This window comes from Pseudonaja textilis, chromosome 2 (assembly GCF_049901715.1).
Source record: "Pseudonaja textilis isolate UNSWEBS1 chromosome 2, rPseTex1.2, whole genome shotgun sequence".
Lineage (NCBI taxonomy): Eukaryota > Metazoa > Chordata > Lepidosauria > Squamata > Elapidae > Pseudonaja > Pseudonaja textilis.
Window position 1 is genome coordinate 98,936,275 of NC_141991.1, and position 26,018 is coordinate 98,962,292.

Below are 26,018 nucleotides of genomic sequence, written 5' to 3' on the forward strand. Positions count from 1 at the left end.
ATTTGATTGCCTAAATGGAAAGCCAAAGTTGAAAAGATAATAGAACCATTATCAGCTGCTTCAGATAATATGGGAAATTCTCTCCAGAACACTCAGAGAAATTTTATAACATTGGGCTCCAGGGAAGGCTAAAAAACATCTTCCTTGGAGGATGTTACAAATGTATTAAATCAGATATGAGAATAGTAAATTCTCTTCTATACAATTACACGCTCTGGCCAAAAAGCTAGTGCTGCAAAGATTGAGTGATACTGAATATCAATCTGAAATCAGTTTCCTTTGTCAGAGCTTTAGAATTCTATTAGATACAAGTTCCAAGGAATCTGCAAGCTTCTTGTATATTCTCACTTCCTTTAAGTTCAGGAAAGGAATTTTTTTAAGGTTAGGTCCCATTGGTGCTTCTAATGTATATGGCTGCTATGCCCACATCTCTGTATCCCAATATATAAGGCCTTATGAATCTGGAGAACAGAAGTACTCCAAAATGTTCTTCTTTACTGCAATTCCTACAAAGATATTTGAAGCAACATTTTAACTTCTCTTTTTATTGTGAATGCTAGGGAGAACTGATAATTTGTATAGCCACTACATACTATCAGACTTAAATCGTGACATCACCCACACGGCAGCTAAGTTTATCACTGCAATAATTAAAACTAAGCAACAACTAACTTTAGACTCAACCTGAGAGCTAAATATCCTTGGACTATTTTTTTTTCTCTTCTCTTTCTCTTTTCTCATTTAATATAACCCTAAATTATAATTATCATAAACTACTAGGTATTAAATAAGCATCATTAACTACGCATACTGTAATATTACTGTACTGTATATCTCTGCATTTTATCAGCACATCTTAAATTAGCTAAAATTAAATGTATTAGTATTTAAATACTATACTAGACTGTTTTACAATAATATAGCTTGGTACATACTTCAGTTTTCTCTGTCTTGTTTTTATATATGGTTTGGTACTCCTGTTCTTATCTGTTCTTTTAACTTTCTCTTCCTTTTTCTTTTCTTGTGTAATTGCTCAGTTACCTTAATATCATTTACCTCCCACTCCTATAATATTGTTATTGAATTGTACCTACAGTACATCTAGTCATCGGCTATGATAGAAGGATTTGATCTGAATAAGAAATCTGCTTGTTTCATCTTGGGGTAGATGAACAATTTTATATCTATATTATTCTAGTTTTGGTCTGCTTTTACAATTTAAAATGATCAATTCTAATGATAGTTCATCTATTAATCTTGCTTCTTTCCTCATTTATATATGGCTATAAGTAGCATGCCAGAGCAAGATAAATTATATGGGTGAGTCACAAATGGGAAGTCTCAATGAGCTGTATATTGCAGCCCCCATCTCATTCGTCCACAATGATATCAAAAAGTTATTCTACAATACTTTGTGGAAGGCTTTTCTGAGAGACATGGTGGAGAAGGGGGAAAAAATCTAATTATTCCTCCTGTAGCTCTGTAATTTTCCTGAAAATAAACTCTACCGAAGATCCTAGAAACAGTTATGAAAGGCTGAGTCTTCCCCTTTCTATTATTTTCCATTAGCATCTCACTCTCACAGGCATGACAAGACCAGAAGCAAAAGAGATATGGCTCAAAGGAAATACTGCTCAAGGTGCTGCATCGTTCTGTGGCCTCTCTTGCCCTTTGTATTATTTATCTGGAAAATATATTGTTGCTTAACCATAATCCATTTGCTTAGCCATGATCTCAGCTTTATATGAAACAGTGAGCTGTGGTTAATGTACAACGATCAATATGCAGTTATAGTCACAGGTTAAGACACTTTAACTCACTATCTACCCTATATGCTTGACATGGAAAACATACTAACCCAAAACAATAAATATGGCTTGTTGTATTATCATGCAAATATGGTTACCATGGAAAAGATGGGGTGAAGAAAATATCACAAATCTAGAAACCGTCTAATGGAGAATGGAAAGAGGCCTACCTTTAATCCACTATTTTTGTTCTCCCTTTTCATGTTCCCTCCATATCCTCTATTTGCCCAATCCAATCCCAATTCTGCCAGATTGGCTTGGGGACCAATGGAGGAGCTTCCTGGATGTGTTTGGCTAATTAAGTTCAATGCCACTTCTTCCCCCCCACCATTGTGTCCAGCTCCCTTCTCTGCCATCTTGTCTCTATATAATTGTTAATATTTTTAATCTGTTATCTTAATCATGAATGTTTTTTTAAATGTTTTTCAGGTTTCTCATGTTGTAAGCCACCAGAGTTGTTGGACATGAGCCGGGAGGCAGTAAATTTTATAAGTACATAAATCAACAAATTTTATAAATAAATTAATCCTGACTCTGTTTTCTCTGATTTCCTCAACCAAATGTATCCTGTCTATCCCCTTTTATCTCTACCCCACTCTCCAATGGCCTTAACATTCACCAAAATTCTTACTCATATCTTTATGTAACTATATACTTATAACACTTTATTTTTATTTAATTTATGGAGATAATGATCAATGAAAAATGTAAACAATTGTAAATTAAACAAAAACATCTTTTAAAAATCCTTTTTGATGCCAAATTTTAGTGGTATATGTTTATGTGTGTGAGAGGGAGAATGAGTTACAAAGGTCCAATGAGAGAACCTAGCAGCTATTCGGTGTGTGTGTGTGTGTGTGTGTGTGTGTGTGTGTGTATTTACACATGCTCATAAACATTGCAAAGCAATTGTAACTAACAGAAACTACCTACGGAGCAGAAAGGCTGTAATATAAATTAAATATTTTATTCGAGTATGATTTATATGCAAAATAATTAGCTGCCTATACACTGTAGAATTTAAATAAATACTATTTATTTTAAATGTATGCATAAAGGTATACAATAGCTTTTTAAAATATGTACAGCAATATAGGTGTCTAGTAATGTTTTGGAATTAATATAAGTTTGGACTCTTGATTTGCAATAAGTATATCTTTAAAATATATTTTTAAAATTTGTACTTCTACTTCTTAAAGATCCCTAGGTATTAGATAAAATTCTGAGATTTTTGTTGAAAGAATTGAGCAATTAGGAAAAAATATTCTTAGGACAGACATAGGAAAAAACATTTTGGAATATTAAATGGTGGAGCTCTTCAGGCAAAACAGCTAAAATACAGATAGTAGAGACAATGACAAAGGTAGAGCTACAGAATTCTTTTGTTCATAGGAGATTCAGAACACTCTATTTTTAGAAACTTTCAGAGGAAAAACAGAGCAATTTATCTTCTGCTGAATATGAAACTATACTTGGTCTATAAGACTTCATTTCTTGGAAAAAGCAAGAAATGAATTTAATATTTTGCTCTTAGCTGAGCAACACTTCACCCTCCATGTTAATTTGAAACTAAGTCTGCATCTTAATATTAAGACTAAATTTTAGAAAAGGTTGAATAAATGCATAGAAGAAAACCAGATTCTCCCTTTATCCATAGGTTCAAACACTGATTGATTCAAGTGGCAAAACATTCCAAAATCTAAATGGAACGGTATGGTACATTATTTTTTTAAAAGCAACAGTTAGAATAATCTGATTGTATATGACAAAGAAATACAACATATTTCTCACTCATTAGCAAACGTAAAATATATTTAATACTCATTAATACATGTAACAGAATAATCCTCTAGGTTTTTTTTAAATTTATTTTGGCACTGAACAATTTGCCAGTCTTTCCAAAACAATCACTATGAAAAGCAGTTTTTTACTTCATTTTGTAGTCAGAGGTTATCACTATCTTAGAAACTTTGAAAATATAATCTTAGAGTACAGCAGTGGTGGGATTCAAATTTTTTTACTACCGGTTCTCTGGACATGGCTTGGTGGATGTGGCAGGGGAAGGACACTGTAAAATTTCCAGTCAGAGGTGGTATTTGCCGGTTCTCTGAACTACTCAAAATTTCCGCTACCAATTCTCCAGAACTGGTCAGAACTTGGGGAATACCACCTCTGGAGTACAGACAGACAAACGTTTTCTCTCCTACTTTATTTTAAAATATCAGTCACAGTGAGTCATAGTAATACTTTTACAAACAGAAAAAGTATCTAAATTTTCGTTCTAAAATTTTATACATTATCAATCTTTTAACTTTTTTAAAAATAGAAATGAGACAACCTTAAACTAACATTATAAGCTAAGGAAAAAAATATTCATATTTTACCATTTTGTTTAGACTGCCCCTGCACATCTTAATCAAGGGAAAGATCACAACGATCAATTAAAAAATCTGGCAGACTACTAAGAAATACCTGGAGAATAGAATAGACTAGACTAGAATGGAATGGGTTTGGGAATTGGAATAGAATGGGAATAAGCTTTTCCACAGTTAGCAGAGCAGCAGAAACACTGGAATTGGCTACAGTGGTGAAACTTGGAGATGTTCAGCAGCATCCTTTTAGGGTGGCAGCAGCAGCAGCTATAAATTTACTACTTTTTAAAGAATTGTGGGCTGCACAAGGCTGCTTGGCAGGCTCCAGGCCTCATGTGCAAACCTGCTTTAGATCAATCTGTCAGAAAGATCTACTGAATTATTCCTTAATTTCACTTTGATTTGTATACGTCTTTATTTAGATGTTTCAGAAGGTCAGGAGAAATTACAGCTCCAAAACATTTTCTGTTTTCCTACTTTATTGTATTAAAATGCTTAGTTTACACAATTCTCATAATGCTGATATTATTTTCATTGCAGATACTCTGAGAAGGTTAGAAAGTCTCATCAACTTTTATGTTTACATTTTAAAGATTGGATGAATTGTAGAAAGACGTTGGAATTTCCTCCACAAGGGATGTTTTTTAAATGTAAAACATGCACTCAGATGTTATGCTTAGCTATGCCCCAGAAAGTTAAGTTTGACTCCTGGTGACTGTGTGGAACAAACTTTGTAGTAATTATGTTTTTTGAGGTAATCTGCAGTTTTTATGTACTGTCTTCTCTTTCTTTCGTTTTGCTCAGTTATGCCAAATATAGTATTTGTTTCTAGTTTATCTTCTGCTCAAAATATATGAGTTTCTACTTGCCATTGGTCTACAACTGATTGCTTCTCCTTACAGTTCATGGTACTGTTGGTAACAATTTCCAAATCCATGATTCAAAATATCTTCTTTCTTTTTCAGTGTTCAGCTTTCATGCTGTGCATTACCAAGACAAGGATCATTGCTGTTATTATTCTGATTGTTATTGACATTTAAATGTCTCTGTGATTTTATCTGAGAGCCTTTCCTCATTTACATTTAAACTCTAGCACAAACATGTCATAACAGCCTTTTCTGGTTGCTATGATCCTCATAACATTTCCTTCATTTGATCCCAGCCCAGTGGTGGAATTCAGTCTTTTTACTACCGGTTCTGTGGGCGTAGCTTGGTGGGCGTGGCAAGGGAAGGATACTGTAAAATCTCCAGTCAGAGGTGGTATTTGCTGGTTCTCCGAACTACTCAAAATTTTCACTACCGGTTCTCCAGAACTGGTCAGAACCTGCTAAATACCCCCTCTGCCCCAGCCTATATTTGAAGCACTATTAAATCACCTTTTGCTGTAACAGTGGAAAAATGATATTTCCATCTTACCCTATATAGGTATGCTCTGATGCACTTATATTTATAAACTATAAACAGAGGTGGTATTCAGCAGATTCTGACCAGTTCTGGAGAACCGGTAGCAAAAATTTTGAGTAGTTCGGAGAACCAGCAAATACCACCTCTGACTGGAGATTTTACAGTATTCTTCCCTTGCCACGCCCACTAAGCCACGCCCACAGAACCGGTAGTAAAAAAAATTGAATCCCATCACTGACTGTAAACTGTTCTCGTTCAGTGATCTCCAAGGGAAACTATCTGGTAACTATATGCTAGAGCAGGGATCATGGCCACGGCAGGGGGAAACAGCGAGCAAGTGCACATGCACGCACATCCTCACTTGCAAGAGCAGTGGGCGAGTGTATGCATGCATGCTCCATCTGCATGAGTGGCGTGTGCATGTGCACACCACTCGCACAAACGGAGCCATGTGCATGCTTGCTGGGTGCTTGCACAGAACCATCCTCTCTTGCCCCCAACCTGCAAAGCCGGAAAGATTGGACTCTGTGTTAGAGAAATGTACCTCAAATTTAGCAAAGATACTAGCAAATGTTATTGTTCCTACAATTATTCTCACCACTATAGTGGGGAGGAGGCCTAGATCTCCCAGATATAAGGGGAAACCTAGGCCATCTCCTTGGTAATACTCTGTCTATTTAATGACCTCAAAGTCACTCAACAACCACCACCGGGAGAGCTGGCTTTGTAATTTTTGAATGAAACAGTCACATGGCATTTTGCTTAATGACCACTTCATTCAATGTCCAAGATACTGGGCCTAGCTGTCTTTGTAAATGGAGGACTATTTATATCATTTAAAAATCTAAGATCATTTTGCAAATAAAAATTTCCACAAAGTAAACATCAACATTCAATTAAGAGGCCAGTGTAAATGTTTTTTTTCTCAGCACCCAAATTTCTGTAGATAAGAAACTGGCATAGGGATACAACACTATAAAAGCTAAAGGCAAACTATGGTCCATGTGCTTTCAACAGGGAGAAATGCTGGTCAGGTAGTTTCCCATGGAGATCACTGAATTAAGAACAGTTTACAGTTTATAAATTTAAACCAGACGAATTTAGAACTGCATATAAAATACCATCCCTGCAATAAGGGAAATATCTGATTAGGATTGCAGTGATTGGAAGTTTCTTCTCCCTCCAAGCTATTTTCCTGATAAACAGTTTCCCTTTGTCTTCAGAGTTGGATACTTCAAATCACTGACAATAAGGAGAGGAAAAACAATCTTGTTCCATCTCTCTGCATTTCCCATAAAGGGAAGCTGCAAATTAAGCAAGGCACCTTGACCTTTTCCCTTGAAAGACGTGATGCATGGGAGCCAACAACCAATGTAAGGCAGAAGTCCCTCCAAATGAGACTTCTTACAATGTACAAAAAGTAGCAATAGTATCAAAACAAAAAGCTAAAACAAAACCAGTTTGAGTTGTAGTTTCAAATAAACCACAACCAAGCCAGAAATACACTGATTTAACTTCTGAACATAGACAAAAGTTTGGCGGGTTCTTTTAGCCTGGTTTAGAGTCTTTGTATGGAAAAGTCTTAAGGTATCACACTGAGAAATAATTTAAAAGGGAAGGTATTCAGCAGGAAAGCTAATAGGAGATAAGCTTTTCTTTGCTATTTTGCTACACAAACTTGAAACCTTCTACATCTTTTCCTTATTTTTTTAAGCTACTCAACAGACTGTTGTACATCTTCACATCGAACAAAGGGCTATACTGATAATACTCTTATTTATGACAAGATTGTTTTATCAATATCAATTTTAATGAAAGACACAACACAGAAGGCTGATAACAAATAGTATATGCATTAGGTGGTATAAATAACAGTATTTTTCATACTGATGTCTATAGAGTAAAATGAAAATGTCAGGGTTCAGCTAATGTTGCAATTACAGTAAACCTTGTGCCATAGGAAAAAAAAGACTCCAGCCAACTGATCAGCACAGTCTTTAAGCACTTGGCCAGAGACACCGTCAGGACCAGCAGCCTTTCTAAGGTCCAATAGTTATGATGCAAAAATAACTTTGTGACCAATCCTTGCATTCAAACCCCCTTCACTTCTGCCAATTTTGTTATGCTGCAGCCTGATTTTTCACAGTTGTTGAAATTCATCTTTTCCCCATTACTCTACATTCAATTCCCCATAATGACAAAGTGAAAACAGAACTTTAGAAATGTCTGTAAATAATTGTTTTAATGAAAACACAAATTTAATTTGGCATTAATTATTCTGGCATGAGAGCCGTTTTGGTCTAGTGATTAAGGAACTGGCTAGAAACCAGTAGACTATGAATTCAAGCCTCACCTTAGGCATGAAAGCCAGCTTGGTGACTGCGTCAGTCACTCTCACTCACCCCAACTTACATCAAAGGTTGTTATTGTAAGCAAAGGAGGAAGGAATCTTCTATATATATATATATAAAAGAGAAATACCATTTATATGTCATCACAAAATCTCCAAAACCGTAAAGCCTACAAACTTGAAATTTGGCATGTATGTTCCTCTTGGCATCTAGGTGCTCACTAAGAAAATATTTTTCGAAATGACTATTAGTATTTCGTATATTATTATTAACACCCTTTGATGCTAAGGAGTTCTACTTCCCCTGCCCACCTGCAAAACACAAGCAGAGGAGTTTCAGTTTCAGTTTTAGAGCACCAAGCAGCTTTAGTACAGAGCAGTTGAGCTAACCCACGCCCTGGCTCCTTGCTGTCTCCTTGCTTACACAGCAAAATACTGTTTCAGTTTCCATGTTTCAGCTTCCAAACACACTGACAGGATGTGTTCAGCCAGATGAATACTGGTGGATGCTGGTAGGCAGAGGCACAATTTTCTCCCCTTATTTTCCTCCCCCAAAACTAAGCAAGATCACATAGTTTTGTAGTGAAGCATGGGTATAGAGCTAGTATTAGATATTTTCACTACTTGCATTATTTTTAAAAATAATAAAGGCAAGATGAAAAATAAAAAATAAAATTAACCAGCTTTAGATAAAACAAGCTATCAGCTACATCATTACATTTTGCCCAATTAAGTGTAAAATCTGTGCTAAATTCATTCATAAATTCTGTAATTTTGTGACAAAATATTCAGGGAGGCATTGGAAGCCTATGTTATACTTTTTTTTAGAAATATCATCATCCAACAGTGGTCTTCTCTGCTGTTGAGTTAAATGCTATTCTCCCATCCTTCAGTTAGCACAAATCCTTACAAACGAAGGCGAATATATATGTCCTGGGATAATGTTGCAGGGTCCAATCTGGGTCATTCACCAGGACCAGAGGCTCTGTCTTCTGAGCTTTTGGACTCATACACAAATTCTTACTGTATAAATTTTGTTCTCCTCAATACTGATCCCTTATCTGCCTTTCTTCCAATTTACTGTTAACTATATGGCTCTAATTTTTTGTGTGTGCAAAACAAAACAAACAAACAGACCATTCAATTTTAATCCACCTTATTATGAACATCTTCTCATAGCACAAATCTCTTGAAATTCATAGCCCACAGCTTTTCAGAAATACATTTAAAGGGATAGCAACATGCTAGGTGGCATTTGCTTTTAATTCTAAATCCAGAGGAGGTCTTCCCGAACAGCTTGTTGTTCAGTAATATTGACTGAAGGTATGGTGGTTTTTAGCATTCAAAGTTCCTCATTCCTGCTGCTCATAGTCAAAAAACATCCATTGTCAAACTGCAAATTTAAATATCACTAATTCAATAACATGATTACAAGTGCCTCAGAGAAGGGAGCTAAAAGAGACAGCTGTTAGGAAGAAAGAGCAGCACATTATGAAAGAGATCCTTGTGTGCTGGCTGTCAGAGAGGCTTTAAGACGCTGGCTGAACTGAATTACCCCCAGTGTGAGATCAGGATAAAAGCAAGATAATTCTTTTGGTCAGCAGGACACACATTACAAGATCCCTTTTCTCAGTTTCACAAACTATCCTGGATACTTCCTGTTCCATCAGCTAGCCACCAAGACCTTTGCTTGCAAGCACCGAGAAGCAGGTTTTGTAAAAGCAGGTTTACATTGGCATTTCTGTACTATTGAGATTATGTACTATTTACAATCTACCCCAGTCAAGGGTGGGATTCAAATTTTTTAACAACCGGTTCTGTGGGCGTGGCTTAGTTGGTGGTCATGGCTTGGTGGTCATGTTATTGGCTGGGTGTGGCCAACTCAATATCACTCACATCGAGGCACGCATCTCCTTGCCTGGCATCTCATGACTCTGGGGATGCTGCAACAGTTGTAAGTGTGAAAAATGGTCATGTCACTTTTTTCAGTGCCATGGTAACTTTGAATGGTCACTCCATACAAGCAAAGTACCAGCAAAGGAGGGGAAAAATCCTCCAGAGAAGTTCCTGAGACAGGAAGTCTAGTCCTGCCAAGAATGTAATGAGGGTTAACAGAGAGGCAGTTTCTGTAAGCAACTACCAGAATGTTTCCTTCCTGCTTTCCTTATAGGATTAGGCCAGTAATTTCTTCTAACAACTGGTTCTCCAAACTGCTTAGAATGTTAACAACCGGTTCTAGTGAATAGGTGCAAACTGGTAGAATCCCACCCGACCCCAATAATATTCACGAGTGGTGGAAAAAAAAAACATAAACAGCTCAACATGTAGCTTGGAGTTTTTTGTCTAGTAATTAGCCCAACTTAACTTAATATATTATGTCAAAAGTCAAAGTCTATATATCAAGGTAGCAGATAGATAGATAGATAGACAGACAGACAGACAGACAGACAGACAGACAGACGCTTTAAGGCTTTATCTAAGTCCTTCTATTTTAATATCAGACATCTGTCTTTGCAGTCTATACTGGAAAATGTTAAGTCAGACAACAAGAATCTATGTAACTATTTATTTATTGTATTATGTTTTAAAAGATGGTAGAAGAGATTTCTGGTGAAGGAATTACTTTCAAATAAGATATTGCCATTCTTTGAGCTAGGCAATGTCAAGTAACAGATGCAATAAAGATTCGAGGAACGTTCTTCATTGCTGCAAGACAGAATAACAGAATCTTGAAAACCTATGTTTTTCTCTATTTCATTTTATACTAAACAAAATCAGGGAAAAGGGTATTTTGAGTTTCTTTCTCAGAACTGAAAAATATTTTCTAAAACTCCTTACTTACCTTAATAATTCCTTTTCACCTCCCCTCCCCTCCCCTGTTCAGGTTTATGGACTGTAACAGATACCCTTATTTAGGGAACTTGGGGTGGAAAATCTCTTTTCCATTTCCTCCAATTTTTCTGTGTAGAAGTCTGGAAGCCTGCCTCTTTTGTGGAGGACAGGCAGTCCATATCTTTCCCTCTTTTGATTTGTCATTCCTATCAGTGCCACAAGTAATCTCACACTTACTGTATCAAGTTGGGTGTTATTGTTGCTATACAATAATGAAAGTAATTTACATATATTAATAATGTAAGTATTTCTATAAAAAGGATCACTTTTCTTAGATACTTCCCTTGGGTTCTTATTCAACAATTTAGCACTGTGTTTGATTTGGAAAATATCGCATGTATCTTGCAAACTTCCATTTTAGTGTAAAGAATTAAATATTAATTAAAAATGAGTTGATTTCAGTGTAATACCTTTGCAGTTATTGTCTACAGCAGATTTACATATGCTCCAGAAAAACTTTGGTATATTCCTCAGTATATCACTAAAACATATTGTCAAATACTAAAATTTAATGTTACCAAATGAAAAAATAAAATTAATTGTGTTAACTACTTTGATCTATTTTAAATGTGAATTAAATTGAAATTAGTGTTTTTTAATTTGCCCCAATTTTTTGAGTAAAATAGCACAGAAATATTCCAAGAAATATCAAGTATAGACCTCAGTCCACAATAATAATAATAATAATAATAATAATAATAATAATAATAATAATGGCTGCAAATCTGCAATTTGTCTTGTGAAACAGAGAACGGTTCCAGTATTTGCAATATGGCACAGTTTCTTTACTTAGATCAAGGGCTGAAGAATGAATTATTCTGCTAACAGGAAGGCTATATAAGGGAAAAGAAAAACAACTATGTGTTAAGTGGAGGATCTAGGTGAAAGATAGCAACAGGGAATTATCAAGACTTCAGTTTTCATAATTATTTGCCACTGGCCATGCTGAATATAGTTGATGAGTGTAACACATGTAGAACATGGCAGATCTTTTATTTTACATAGGCCAAATAAAGAGATTTTTATAGAGATTCTGAAAAGGATCTTTGTAAGAGTAAAAATTTTCAAATGCTTGTCTGAGATATGTGATAGTTAGTTGATCTCATTCCAATGATATATAAACAGAGTTGTATCACTGTTTGCATTGTTTAATTTCTCATTATTTTATCAATGACTTTTAAAATAAGCTTGACATAACATAGCTTGAATTTCTAAACTGTACAATGTTTATTTTGGAAAGGTACTTTGCTGTTAAAAACATATATAGAGTATGATTGCATATAAATATTAGTTATAATTTATAACTAATGCTCTTTTCATTAAAAATATTAAGAACTGTATAGGTGTCTATATTAGGTAATGAAAGAAAGATAAAAATCAGACTTAGACGTATTATATTTTTAAAACCTGGCTTCAATAGCTAGAATTTTTAGACGTTTATGAGACCATTTTACCTTTTGCTTACCATTACCAATAAAAACAGTTATTTTAGAATGATTTACATCTTAAAAATTATTTCCTCAAAAAAAAATTACAAAATTGTTATTACTGTATATCATAATATCCACAATGTCAATATTTCAAACTAGGCACAATCTTTATAAAATCTATGAGTACAACTCCAAATATTGGGTCATATATTTTAGATCTACAGAATTATATTTACTAAAATTATCAGGCATGAAGAACCAGGTCAACAGGTGAAGGTTCAATTAAACTGATTTGTTGCTACACGTCTAGCATAGGAATCTTCTCAACTAATGATTGGCACCTGCTTAGATAAGGATCAACGAGACTCAAGAGGGTCAGGCTTGTTTTGTTTTGGATACCTAGGGTTTCTAGGCTGATCCCACTTTTCACCCCACCCCTAGGCTCTGACATCTCTTCTACTGAAACACAAATTTCTTCTTGATTTTAAAAATATAAAGATTTAATCAAATCATTTACATTCAACCAACAGCCATAATCTAATGATATTTTGAAACATCTTTCATGTAATTCAGTAATTTTTACTTCTGTATAAGTACAATGAAGTCAGGTACAATGTAATTTGCTAAGTATACAAAGTGGAAAAACATTCAAGAAGGCAATGGCAAACTATACTTCCAATGCTACCAAAAAACCAGCATGGATGTAGTCACAAAGAATTGAGATCAGCTCAAGAGATTTTTTTTAAATTTATAAACGTCTAGAGCAGCAGTCCCCAAACTTTTTGGCACCAGGGACTGGTTTCGTCGAACCCAATTTCTCCACAGACCTGATGGAATGAGAAGGACACAAAACCTAGACCCTCGCATGCGGAATTTACAGTAGGATATTTACACTCCTATGAGAATCTAATATCTGATTATCTGAGATGGAACTGAAGCAATGATGGGGAACAGCTGCAAATACAAATGAAGCTTCACTCGCCTGCCCGTTGCTTTCCTCCAACTGTGAGGCTCAGTTCCTAATAGGATACTGACCAGTCCATGGCCCAGGGGCTAGGGACCCTTGACCTAGAGATTTATAAACCAAAAATCAACAGCTACAAAATAGTATTTTGACTAACAGATGGAAAAAATATCAAGACTATTTGTTTTATTGAAAAATATTAACTATCTCTAATTTGAAGCTGAATCCATTGTAAAAATCAAATATGCAAAAGGCATAAAGGAGCAGTAAAGATCAGCATATAGCTAAGTAGATGTTTCTATTGCAATACTGGCTGATATCTGGATCTTCACATGCTTGACATGGTACAGCAGGTAACTCAAATTACAGTACATGAAAAGTTTATAATAACTGAAATCAAACCTCAGGTATTGTTTTCTCTTTCTTTCTCTCAGAAAATGAACATTGAAATGAACACTGAAGACATTTCTTGTCTTCACTTTTACCAGAAGAAACAGGATCACAAACACACTGTAGGCCAAAAAAGCCACATTGGGACAGAGGCCCATTGTTTTTTAGCTGTCTTAAGAATTCTGTTAATGCAAGACAGGATTAACCACATTTAGAGTTTATTTTAAAAAGAGACACATAAATTTTACAAAATATTAACTTTGTATCCATAGGATTAAAAAAAATATTTTAATGTATTTTAATATTTTTTTAAAAAAAATCTTAAGAGATACAAGCTTTTGTCACAGACTCCAGAAATTTAGAAAATATTTGATAAAGTTACCAAATTCTTCATCATCTTTATCAGGGGTGTGGTGGCCATCAGGTCAGATGCATCACGTGTAGGCTACGCCCACCCCAGTTCCACAAAGGGAAAAAAACTACACAATACATCACGTGATGGCAATGTGACATGGCAAGTTTGACACCTGTGATCTTCATGAATATGTTCATCAAAATTATAGCAGCAAAAATGAAACCAATCTAACTTTTCACACGTACAAGTAAATACGAGGGATACATCAATTAATTCCCTCATTCCAGAAATGTGGCATCTACTTCAAGAGCAAAACAACAGTTTTAGTAAGTAAATATAGTCCATGTTTAGTGACTGCTATTGGAACTGGCAACTCACTAAGCAAAACAGCTGTTACAGTAAACGGGAAATCATGTGACTGCAAGGGTGCTTATTGGATCAAAACTGAGACTTTACATCTGTCACTTTTGCCTGCCTTCTGAGCTCCTTCCCTTCCTTTGACATGGTAAACCCAGGATATTTAACAAGAAGGAATTAATATCTGTATTTACATTGATTTGAGAGGAAGGGATTCCAAGAGAATAAGCAGACTGACAACGGGAGTACATATTGAAAGCAATGCTGGCACTGGCAGCTTCAAGTGCATAACATAAACAGCTTGCTGCATTCCCCACTAAGTGCCTGCTTACTAGTCTCTTGTCATCTTTTCCTCTCTAAACTTTCTGCTCTGGAGTAGAATTAACCAGGCACATGAGAAATTGCCTACAGCAATTGCTTGCTTTTTTTCTTTCTCCCCCCACACCTCGCAAAAGGGAGAGATTGGAGAATATATAAGCATACAATGGGAAATTATGTGGGCTGTTTGTGTAGCTGCAAACACCAGCACATTGCTTTCAACGTGTATTCTTCACTGTGTACTTCCTTACTTTCTTGTATTGACTTTCTGTTCAATCTCTCTGCTCTAAAATCAGGAGAGGGGGAGAAAAGCAACAGCACATTACATTCTGATGGCAATGTCAATCACATGATTAAGAGACAGTAGTAGCATAACTTCAAAAGGCCACTGAATGAGGCTGTTGATAAATGAGGATTAACTGTAGAAATCATCTGAAAACAATCATAGAAACCTGCTCACTGAAACAACACTCTCATTAATAATAAGTTTTATGTTGAGTTATCCTTCCAGTGGAAGTTTCCTTCTCCAAGATCTCAGCCCGGATAGGTGCCTCTAGATAAGAAACAAAGCACCTCAACCTTTTAAGTAAATAAATATCACACAGCATACTTGGGCAATTGGCCAATTTCTTATTCATCAAAATGCCAATTTATCACATGTATCCTACAACTGTAATTTTCACTTTGTCTAATTAGTTGAGGTGGGAATTATATCGTGCCATCTTAGGTGCACTGCAAACTGGTCTGTGGTCAGGATTCTGAAAGAAGAACCTTTGCAATAGTTACCTCTGACAACAAATCTATGGCAGCTTCCTATACAATTTCCTATGTAAAATGTCAGAGATACACCATTATAGACAGCTGAAAGGAGACTGGTCATTCAGCACATAATAAACCAAGTTTATTATGATTTCTGATCCAGTTTCCAGGTGCACCACATACTGAACTGCGAATATAAACTTTTAGCTAAAAAAAGAATGGCTTTTAGTCATTCTGGCTGTGAAAGGTAAACTTGAAAATGTGTGAGTGAGGCCTAATGAAATTTCACAGCTTCTTACGAAGCATGTTTTTCAATGCTCTGCATATTTCTCTTTGTTCCTTCATGACCAGAAAGAGCTAACAAAGTTGGCAAAAAGAAAGAAAGAAAAAGAAAAAATAGGCAAGCAGAAAGACATTTATATACTTTTTAAAATTTAGCTATTTCTGAATGTTATTTGGAAACATTTGAGCAGGTTTTCATTTTTCTTATATGTAAATAAAAATATCCAAGGATGGATTCACAGACCATAATTATCAAGGAAACAATAATCATAGCAGATATAAAAATATAAGAGAGATCACGGTTAATACTGTCATTCAGTCCCTAACATCCAAAACTAATAATTCTGATACATTCCACACAATATTTGCCGTACTAATGAATTACTGTGGGGAAAACTGTTTTTTGTTACAAAAAAACTACATTTGACCATGAAAAAGGGATATTTTTTACTCAGCTTGATGGAACACCCAGAAAAATAAACTTTATAGAGTTCCAAGGAAATGATACCCAACAACTAAAATTCAAGTCACAAATCTCCAATGGACAGAATTCTACCATGTAGAGATTTGATATTGTATTTATTATCATTTATCATTTCTATAATTATACTAAATCCTTGACTTACAGTTCATTTAGTGACCATTCAAAGTTACAATGACACTGAAAAATGACTTATGCCCATTTTTCTCACTGACAACCATTGCAGCATCTCCATGGTCACGTAATCAAAATTTGGATGCTTGGCAACTGACTCATAGTTATGACAGTTGCTGTGTCCTAGAGCCATGCAATCCCCTTTTGCAAGCTTCTGACAAGCAAAGATAATGGGTAAGTCGGATTCACTTAACAACCATGTTACTAACTTAACAGCTGCACTGATTCAACTTATCTGTGCCAAGAAAATGGGGCAAAACTCACTTGAATGTTTCACTTAGCAAAAGAAAGTTTGGGCTCAATTGTGGTTGTAAGATGAGGACTACCTGCATTGTATTTCTACACCTCCTAAATTTCTTCTAATAACACATCTTTTTGATTAAGGGTACACTTCCTTGTTTCACTGTATACTTCATTAGGAGACAAAACATATGTGGTATTCTAGCATGCAGTGTCAATCTGAGGCAGCCAAGAGACATATCCAGAGAAGGATCTTATTCTGCAATTACTTCAATTGAAATAAAAAAATCTGTAACCTTAATATGTTTTCCCACCACTTATTTAACCTTCTACATGAACACAATGCACATACAAGATGCCCGGATGGTAGGACTGCTAACTAAAAACATTCCAAGACTAGCTCCTCCCCCCTCCCCAATCTAAAAGATTCAACACTCAAGCATTTTTATGGACTTCCTTCCTACAAGCCTTTTGTGAGATTTAAGGCTTCATTTCTGCTCCTTAATTTCATCTTCATGAAAAAGAGTACGAACTATTAGATCCCACCAGTGGTAGGATTCAAATTTTTTTACTACCGGTTCTGTAGGCGTGGCTTGGCAGGTGTGGCAGGGGAAGGATACTGTAAAATCTCCAGTCAGAGGTGGTATTTTCTGTTTCTCCAAACTACACAAAATTTCTGCTACCAGTTCTCCAGAACTGGTCAGAACCTGCTGAATACCACCTCTGGATCCCACCCACATCAGTGCAATCACATTGTATATTTTATGTTCCCAAACAGGCTACAAAGAGTTGTCCCCCGCTTGAAAAAGCTTACTCAGCCCCATTTGCAGAAATTAACAAAAAATTACCCATGCTTCCTAATAAAAAAGGCAAAGGTTTCCAACTGTGTCCTTAACACTAGGTTATGTGTTTATTCTGTTCCTATGTATCTGAAATAAACATACTATAGCCACATTATATACTTCCAACCTTAATCCAATTATCCACAGCATAAGAATTGTATTTAGATCTTTCTGTGATTTGGTTCTTGACTTGTTAGATAATTCATTCATTTTCATCTCAGGGTGCTCTCTGGACTCTGTCTTATCTCTGGAGCAAGAAATAAAGCCTTATGAAGCCTGCCATTATATAGTACTAGACTTACCTGTGACTTCACAGTCTTCCAAAGCAGCATCTGAATCTTGATGAATGAACACGGATAACAAACTGGTACCCTCTTTATGACTATACATCTCAGTCACTTTCCCTTCACTATTCATGGCTTCTAGTTTCTCTGAAGAATTTGGGACAGCCTCTTTCAGATCAATCCCCCCTTCCTTTGATGCCCTCAACAAAGCTATGAGCTCAAGAGATGTTTTTGCATCTTTAAAAAAAGTAGGAATTCTCGCTTCACCTTGGGGATACTCAAGGGCAATAAGATCCTCTTTGTTTGACACAAGGGTCATTGGCACAGCTTTTCCTTGGTCATCCTCATGCTCTTTCTCCTGTTCTGATAAAGCAGTGGAAACCGATTTCTCCATTCCTTGTGGATTCCGCTGTGTCAATTTCACAAACCAAACATCAAGGCTTTGGTGGATTTGCAACAATTACTGCCAGACAACCTATAATAAAAAAGGTATCATAATGTCTCGTGTTTAGAATAATTTAGAAGGATGAATTTCACACGACTCTTTTTGAAATATGCTGATTGAAATATAATGTACCTATTACAAATATTCATTATGTGATTTAGAACAAAAGTCTCTTATCTAGGGGTAGAGATCATTTCAAAACTATTTTATTCAACAGAATAAATATAATAATATACACCAAGTCAAACATGTTTTATTTACAGCCTTGTCTTGCCTGTAAAACAGCTTAACTCAGATGAAAATCTATAACATAGGTATCACAGCTGCAGGAGGATATTGATATATGGCTGGAGTAAACCAAGAAAGTGTGAGATTTCAAGCACCAAACTTGACTTCAAGCATCAAGCTATACTGCCCTATACAAAATAGACTTGAGTAAAGTCACTTTAATATTTACTGCAGAAGACAAGGATATGACATACATATTTTGAAGCCTTGACCACTAGAGTTTTATAGTATTAGAGAGCTTTCAACTTGATTTGTGGCACATTGGTGTCAGAAATTCTATATAATGTATAGAACAGCATTTAATGAGAAGTATGTCTCAGTTGCATTTTATCTATTGTGGGATAATTCCTCACCATATTCTGAAATAAAAGTATAATCTGAAGCTTTCATGACATGCATGAACAGAGACAGTTGTCTATATGTATGCATGGGAAGGGAAATAGAAAAAAAACACCACTAGCAAGTATATCATTCTCAAGCAGGAAGCTCTTTCCTATTGGTCACTTAAATGTATGACTAGTCTTTATTACAGATACAGTCAGTATTTCATTCAGCTGTATTAAATAACTATTAAATGTAGAATTGCAATCTATGTACAATTCAATAAAAAGCAATTCCTAAAAGGAAAACACAGTTTTCTCCAAAGAAACATAACTATCTATACCCTAGGATTTATACTGAGTTTATTGAATTACACAGATGAAGATACATTATGGTAGGAAAGTCGTATCAAACTGACAATTCTCAAATCCTATGTTATACATATTTTTAACATTTTGCTCTATTTGGTAAGGAGTTATTACAAAATAAATCAGAAAAAACAGTGCCACAACAAGAAATAAATAAATAAAATAATTTTAAACATCAGTTAATCAGTCTTTTAAGAAAACTTTTTAAATAGTCTCAAATGAACAGGTTTACTACCTGATACCAAAGGGACCATAAAATAACTATCAGACAAGCTTTTCTAGGAATGGCATTTTCTGTTCAGGTCAGCATTCCAGTAACCATCTGCCAATCTCTATTTGGCAGGAGACACCTTGAGCAATCATCCTGACTCCAAGGTGTTCATGTAATTTTGCCATGATTTCTATTATCTCTTTACCCAAATAAACTAACTGCCCATGTGACCATATTTCTTTCTGTATAAACTCTTCTTTCAAAGTAAGATAAAACTAGTTGAAGCTACCTTTAAGTAACTTTTTTAAATAAAAAAAATCCATGTCTAAATTTAATTTGGAATTCCATGATGTCTTATATAAAGAGTCGCAAACCTTTTTGGCCTGTGAGCCCATTGAAGTTTTGAGGATGATATGGCTGGGTGCTATCATAAAATGCCTGGTATGAAGTGTAGCTAATATGTCGTATTGGAATGAAATATTCCTTTTTAAGAAAGGAAAGAAGATGAAATTAGAATGCAAGCACACTGTTTTAATCCCATGTTTCTTGTATAAATTCTCAAAAAGGTTAGCTAATTTCATAAAATAACTTCTAAAAAATTTTCTAAAAATAATTTTCCCAAATAGAAGATTAACTTTGAAATTACTTCTTTCAAATGCAAAAATGAGCAAACCCCATAGTGCAAATATAGTCATTCTTTCACAATCATGTTCAACAATAAATAAATAAAGGGAGAAACGGAGACAGATCTGGTCACATCCAAGTTTCTTTATCTTGAGTTCCTACATAAATGACAGTTGACTATGTTCACATAACTAAGCCATGAACAATAGTTTACAGATCACAAGGACTTACTTAATTGTAAGCCAGTCCCCTCCCAGCCACATTGTCATTTAGTAAGTGTGTAAATCTAGTCACTGTTTTTCTATTTCCAAGATATTACATGTATATATTATCTTCATCTGTTATACAAACAATCATGCATTCTATTCCTTAATCACACAAATATAGACATCTGTCTTTTTCTCTTCTACTCTGTAAGGCTGATTCTTCCTCATTGAGTCAATCAACCCTCCAATTTCCTCTCCCAGGCTCTATTTCTCTCCTATTTGTTGGCTCTTCCTACTTCTTTCTGAAAGAATAGGAAGAATTAAGGATGACTATCCTTTTGACTTTCAAGCATAGTTAATTGCAATAAGTCTGTTCCTAATTTAGCTGGTTGGAAAGCAGAACTGGCCTCCAACTGGTCTACCCTACTTCTAGGGATACACATTAAAATGCACTTTTCAATTATATAATTTTGCTGAATCATATTCAATTTGCAATCTACCATTCAATATATTTTTCTTAAGTATAATTTCCAAGTCAGTTATTCCCTATGTGTCATTGTGTTCCAGAAGTTATAGACAAAACAGAAAAATGCTTCTGTTCTTCTGTTAACCTATGAAGTCCATTAATGGGACACTCTCACCAAGAGAACTAAATTCAGAATTCTAGCCACTGAGATCATACTTTTAAAATAAGTGTACATAGGATCTAGAATTTGAAGTATATATTTTTCTCTCATTTCATGTCATAATATCTACTTTTTGTTCTGAATTATATATGAAGTGTTAACTACATCCTGCAGTGGTGAAGAGGAAAACAGGCATATTAATTAAAAGCAAATATATTAGTCATAGACCACTTTATGAACCCATATACATTAAATTATAGTTAGCTTGAAAAAAAAGACAAATTACTGTGGATGGTCATATAAGCTGTGATCAAGTCACAGTTTTGATAAACTATGTGTTTTGTCTATTACATGACATTTATCACATTTGGATGACCAAATTGCTATTTATCAAATTTATATAACTGCCCATCTCACAAGAAGCAAAAAAAGTACAAAAACAGTTTAGTTATTAACATAAACATAGTTGTATTCAAAACACTATCAACACTGCATAGCATGCAAAGAAGTACCCCAGTGTGTACATGGAAGTTGGATAAAATTGCTGCACTTCATTGTTTTTCATGAATAACATTTTAAACAATATATTAAGAGAGATTGGCAATACGTATTATCTCATCTACAGTCAACAGTAGCTGGTTCTAATGGACTCAGATTGTTTCCTTAAACAGTAAGATTCAGACAATTTATTTGGAATCAAGAAAACATGGTTATTTCATCCCAAAACCAATGCCAGTGGAAAATCAACAAATACAGTTACCACTAGGAGGAGATAGATATTCATAAGTGAAATTAAATGAGCTGTCTGCAGCTGTCTAAATACATATACATGGTATGTGGGTAAAAACAGAAGACAACCACTTCACAGTTTCCTCAGTATGTCATATTTATTATATCTTTATTCTATATAAATTGTTCTTGAATGACAAATTGACCTCCACCCAAAGGTCAATAGTCTCTTCAACATGCCTCCTTACAATCTGCTTTGCTGTGGCAAGTACCTAAACTGACCTTATAAATGTTATTGGGAGTTTGCAAAGATGCTACGCCAGAAAGGCAGTAATCAGCAGAATGATGGTGAACTACAGTTTAGTTTTTAACATAGTTGCTCTAACCTACCTCCGACATTCCTCAACTGGGACCTTTGTGTTAAATAACTAAATAAGACAGGGCACTAATTTGTTATAAGTTTAATGCATACAGCATATTGAATATAGTTGATTAATACACTGCCATGATTCCCTCGCCATGCATCTTTGACAAGAAAAGCACATTTACTCATGAAAGAAATCATACTGAGTAATTTATCTCAGGTACAAATGTTAAAAAAAGCAAAGGTACTACAATTTGTTATTCCAAATGGGAAATGTAAAAATGTGAAACAGAAGCACTACTGCTTGCTGAAATGAAAAATACTCAAGAAAAACAAAATGTCATTATTATCATAATTTACTAAACTACCAGAAGTCCATATAGTAAGGTTGTGTTTATATATTATGTTAAGTCATGCTTTCTTCAATAAACTATAAGCTGGATTCATATAACACACTAAGCTAAAACCAAACACAGTGTGTGTTAATATAGTGTGAAAGCAATTAAAATATCATAGTTTTAATACCCTTACTTGAACATTATTCAAAATAATCCACACAAAATACTGGACTAGGAATATGATCATTGCTATTTAAATAAACTAAAACTTATGCACATTTATTCATTCTGAAGTTGTGTTATTATATTTACAGTACTCTTAGAGAAGTGTATGTAAAATTGCAGTGATGAGGAACAAAATTGTACTTCTGCTTCCAGAATTTATAAAAAAGTTACACAGATATAACTTCCTTTAACCGATTATCATATGTTGCTTTACAGTATGTACTGATATATCAAATCTTTGTAAATGAAAGAGAAAAAATTGTACAAGAGTTTGACATGTATAAAATGCTATTTTTATTTTAAAAAGTAATAGCACAGTTTAGGTTAGGTCTCAGTTCTAAAGAAATTACAATCTGAATTTCAACTATATAGAAGGCAAAGAAAGAAATGATAGAGATGACAAAGAGAAGGAAAAGAATTGCCAATAAATGTTTTCAGCAAACATTTCCCTGCTATGAGTAATATACAAACATATACTTCAATTATTAGTTAATAGACTTCCCATTACATCATTAATTCAATAAGGTCTTATGATGTAGAATTCAGTTAACCGAAAAACGTAACCACATACTAGGAAGCAACAAGGATTTCAGTTTTTTAACAGCCATATTATAATCTGCAATTTACTTAAGGCGAGTAGCAATTGCTAAGTATGAATGGGAAAATGTCTCTGTTCCAACTAAACCTTGATTGTTACTCTCAGTATAAAAAATAGTTTACAAATGTAAAAAATGTTCCCTCAAGGATCTAATCCCAAACCAAAGCTGCTTCCATGAATATAAGAATTTCTTCTTAGTTATTTTAATTTTTTTTGCTCATTGCAGATATGAAAGTTACTGGCAACAAAACCTGGTACTTTATTAAACTACATTTCATTGTTATATTTTGAAGCTCACATTCAATCTAAGGCTATAGTTAGAATGGCAAGAATCTCCAAAGCTCTTCTTCAAATAAGAGAGAGAATATTATAATTGAGAATACTATAAAAATCTTTATTTATATGATGACTCATAAAATGCTATGGTGGGCATTAAGACTACAGAATTAGGGAATTTCTGAGTCTGTGTCAGTTGAATCTATTGGATAATCATTCTATAGATACAATTGATGTAGTAACTGCTTAAATGAGCAAAAATATACATGTAGAACTGACATACTGTGGACTATGCTTGATAGAACATTCTATTAAATTTTAAAGAATTACAAGTTTATCATTTTTGCTACAATAGATTTAAAGTTACTGTATCACTGAAATATCTAAGAAGAGACTGTCAACATACAGTACATAATGTAGTCTAATGTGGTGTCTTTGAATTCTGCATTTTGTAACTTTTCCTAATATCCAGGAAATAGCAGCGAAGCACTCTGTAAAGTAGTTCTTTGAAGCAAAACTATAAACGTTTTTGTTATAAGCAGCTAAAGATACATCCTTTTGGATAGCTCTTGCTATTACTAATATCCTTATTCCATTTCTCTCTTTCTTACAATGTGTGTGCTCTTGTGTATGTGTGTTTGTGTATGTGTTAGTATTTCATAATAAGCTGGGAGAGAGAAATAGTAAGGATTTTCACTGGAAGTCAGTTCATTTAAATTCCATTAAAATTTTGTGAACTGGCAAGACAATTACAGATTAATATTTGAAAGAACCTCTAAGTGAAGCAAACAGAAAAGGAATTATAAAAGATAAAAATTATCCTTTTACAAATCTATCCCTAACATCATTGGTGCCTAAATTTAACAATATTATCTCCTTTCTTCTCAAAATGATTAGTTTACAATTTTGGTTGTGAACAATTAAACATAGCATTTATCCTCACTGATGATGTTCATCACATTTTTGCCATTGCTTGTTCGGTGTCACTTTCAGCACCAGCCTCCCTCAGAAAACTCAGGTCTCAAACTATGACCATACACTTTTTTATTTCAAACACAAGCAGGTTTTGGATGGTGTAAATGTTATATAAGAATGATAACAGGAAATATTTCCCACAAGTTATAGAATAAAAGAATCTATAATAAAGAATACATGCCTGAGGAATCAAGTATATCCCTATGTTTCCAAATGTATTTTTCTTCCAAATAAGTAGGTTTAAGATTGTGTGCCTGGGTATTGTAGTAATTGTTTCACTGGTTAGCTATTCAGGTAAGACCCCAGTAAACTGCTTGATCCAAAAAAGCACATGCCAAATGAGCAGCCAGTTTCAGTGACAGGAACCTTAAAATAATAATTCTAGGCATTCTTACTAAGAAGCAGTTCCCATTGAGTTCAAGCGAATAATTGGATACAAAAGTGCAATCTTAAGGAAAATAAATTTTATACAGGCCATGCCTATTATTAGTCACAAGCCATGCCCATCATCCAGAACAGACAATTGTTTTGAGCTAGTTGAGGCTCAGCCCTTTCAGATGCAGCAACTTCAAATTTCACAAGAACTTTGCCCAGGGCTAAATCATCATAGAAACAATCCTCTATCCTGAACAATTTATTCCACTCACCTGGATGGTCTTATGCTCCCCACATCCAAGAGGAATATGAATTTACTCCCCCAGCGAAGAACCTCGACAGACAGACCCAAGCTCACACCTTTTCATCGCCATATCGTCCAAATCTTACCGCCAATGGCTACCTTCAGGAGTCTAGCACTCATGAACCGCTGAGTGCCTTACAGGGCCACTCGCCCCCTTCCCCTGCACCTGTCCTGTCTGAAGTGACCTCCCAGCCGCCGCCGCCGCCGCTTCTTCGACTCTTCCAGCTCCTCCGCTGTCCCCGGCCAGCTTCCACGGGACCTGTCATTTGCCCCGTGTGAACGCAGCTGCAGGAGCCGACCACCCTCTCCTCGCGCCCCTAGTAAAAGGAGCCGGACCCGCCACCCCGCCCGTGGCCTACCTGCCACTCACCTCCCTGACAGCAGGACTGGTTTTGCGGGCACACTCTCGCCTCCCTGTCACTTGTCTTCTCCCCCCCGCCCCCCGCCTCGAAGCGCCGCCCCCTGGCTCCCTCCTGGCTCCATCCCCTCCGGCCAGGTCCTTCTTCCCGGTTCCGCTCTGCCTCCCGGGTCATACTCACCATCCTGTGGCGGGGGCCGCCGCCACGCCACCCCACCCCCGGGCGCTCAGGGTTGGGTCGGCTGGTCTGCTTGGCTCGGGCAGAACTGCTGGCGTCCCTTCCTCTTCGGTCCCCCGCCCGGCTCCGGCCTCTCCAGCAGCAGCAGCAGCAACAGCAGCCGAGGCTGTCGCGCCGGGGACATGGCTCCTTTAAATCCCCTCCCGCTCCGTCCCGCGAAGTCCCCCCCCCCACCTTTTCCCTCTCTTCCCTACCCGGCCAGCCCAGCTGGCTGGGCTGATCCGACCGCCTCTCCACCCCTCTTCCTTAGAGTCGCAGGCACAGAGCGTCTATAGCAACACAACGGCCGCAGCGCCATGTTGGGGGAAGCGAGGCGAGACGCTCCCCTCTGGCTCGCGGGTGACGTCACAGGCAAGGGAAGGGCCTCGGGCTTCATTCTACGGGAGGCCCCGGATCCGGCTCTTTGCCAGGGATCCGGCGTCGCGATGCGGGGCCGTGCGAAGCAAG

The 26,018-nt window shown here is 35.9% G+C and overlaps 1 protein-coding gene across 13 annotated transcripts in view; it reads right to left on the reverse strand.

The window, feature by feature from the left end:
* Positions 1–25,700, reverse strand: part of WIZ (WIZ zinc finger) — a 61,134-nt gene extending 35,434 nt beyond the window's left edge. For 6 of the 13 annotated variants that reach the window (XM_087924696.1, XM_087924688.1, XM_087924695.1 and 3 more), the window contains exons 1-2: positions 25,346–25,407; positions 17,721–18,177 (exon numbers count right to left, since the gene is read on the reverse strand). In XM_087924696.1, coding sequence (XP_087780822.1) covers positions 17,721–18,096 — 376 coding nt within the window. In that variant the 5' untranslated portion in view covers positions 18,097–18,177; positions 25,346–25,407. Of the gene's footprint in view, positions 1–17,720; positions 18,178–19,709; positions 19,819–24,943; positions 25,275–25,334; positions 25,483–25,514 lie in introns of those variants that run through there. The other 7 variants (XM_026696220.2, XM_087924691.1, XM_087924690.1 and 4 more) reach the window with 7 other exon arrangements.
* Positions 25,701–26,018: the final 318 nt, after the last annotated feature.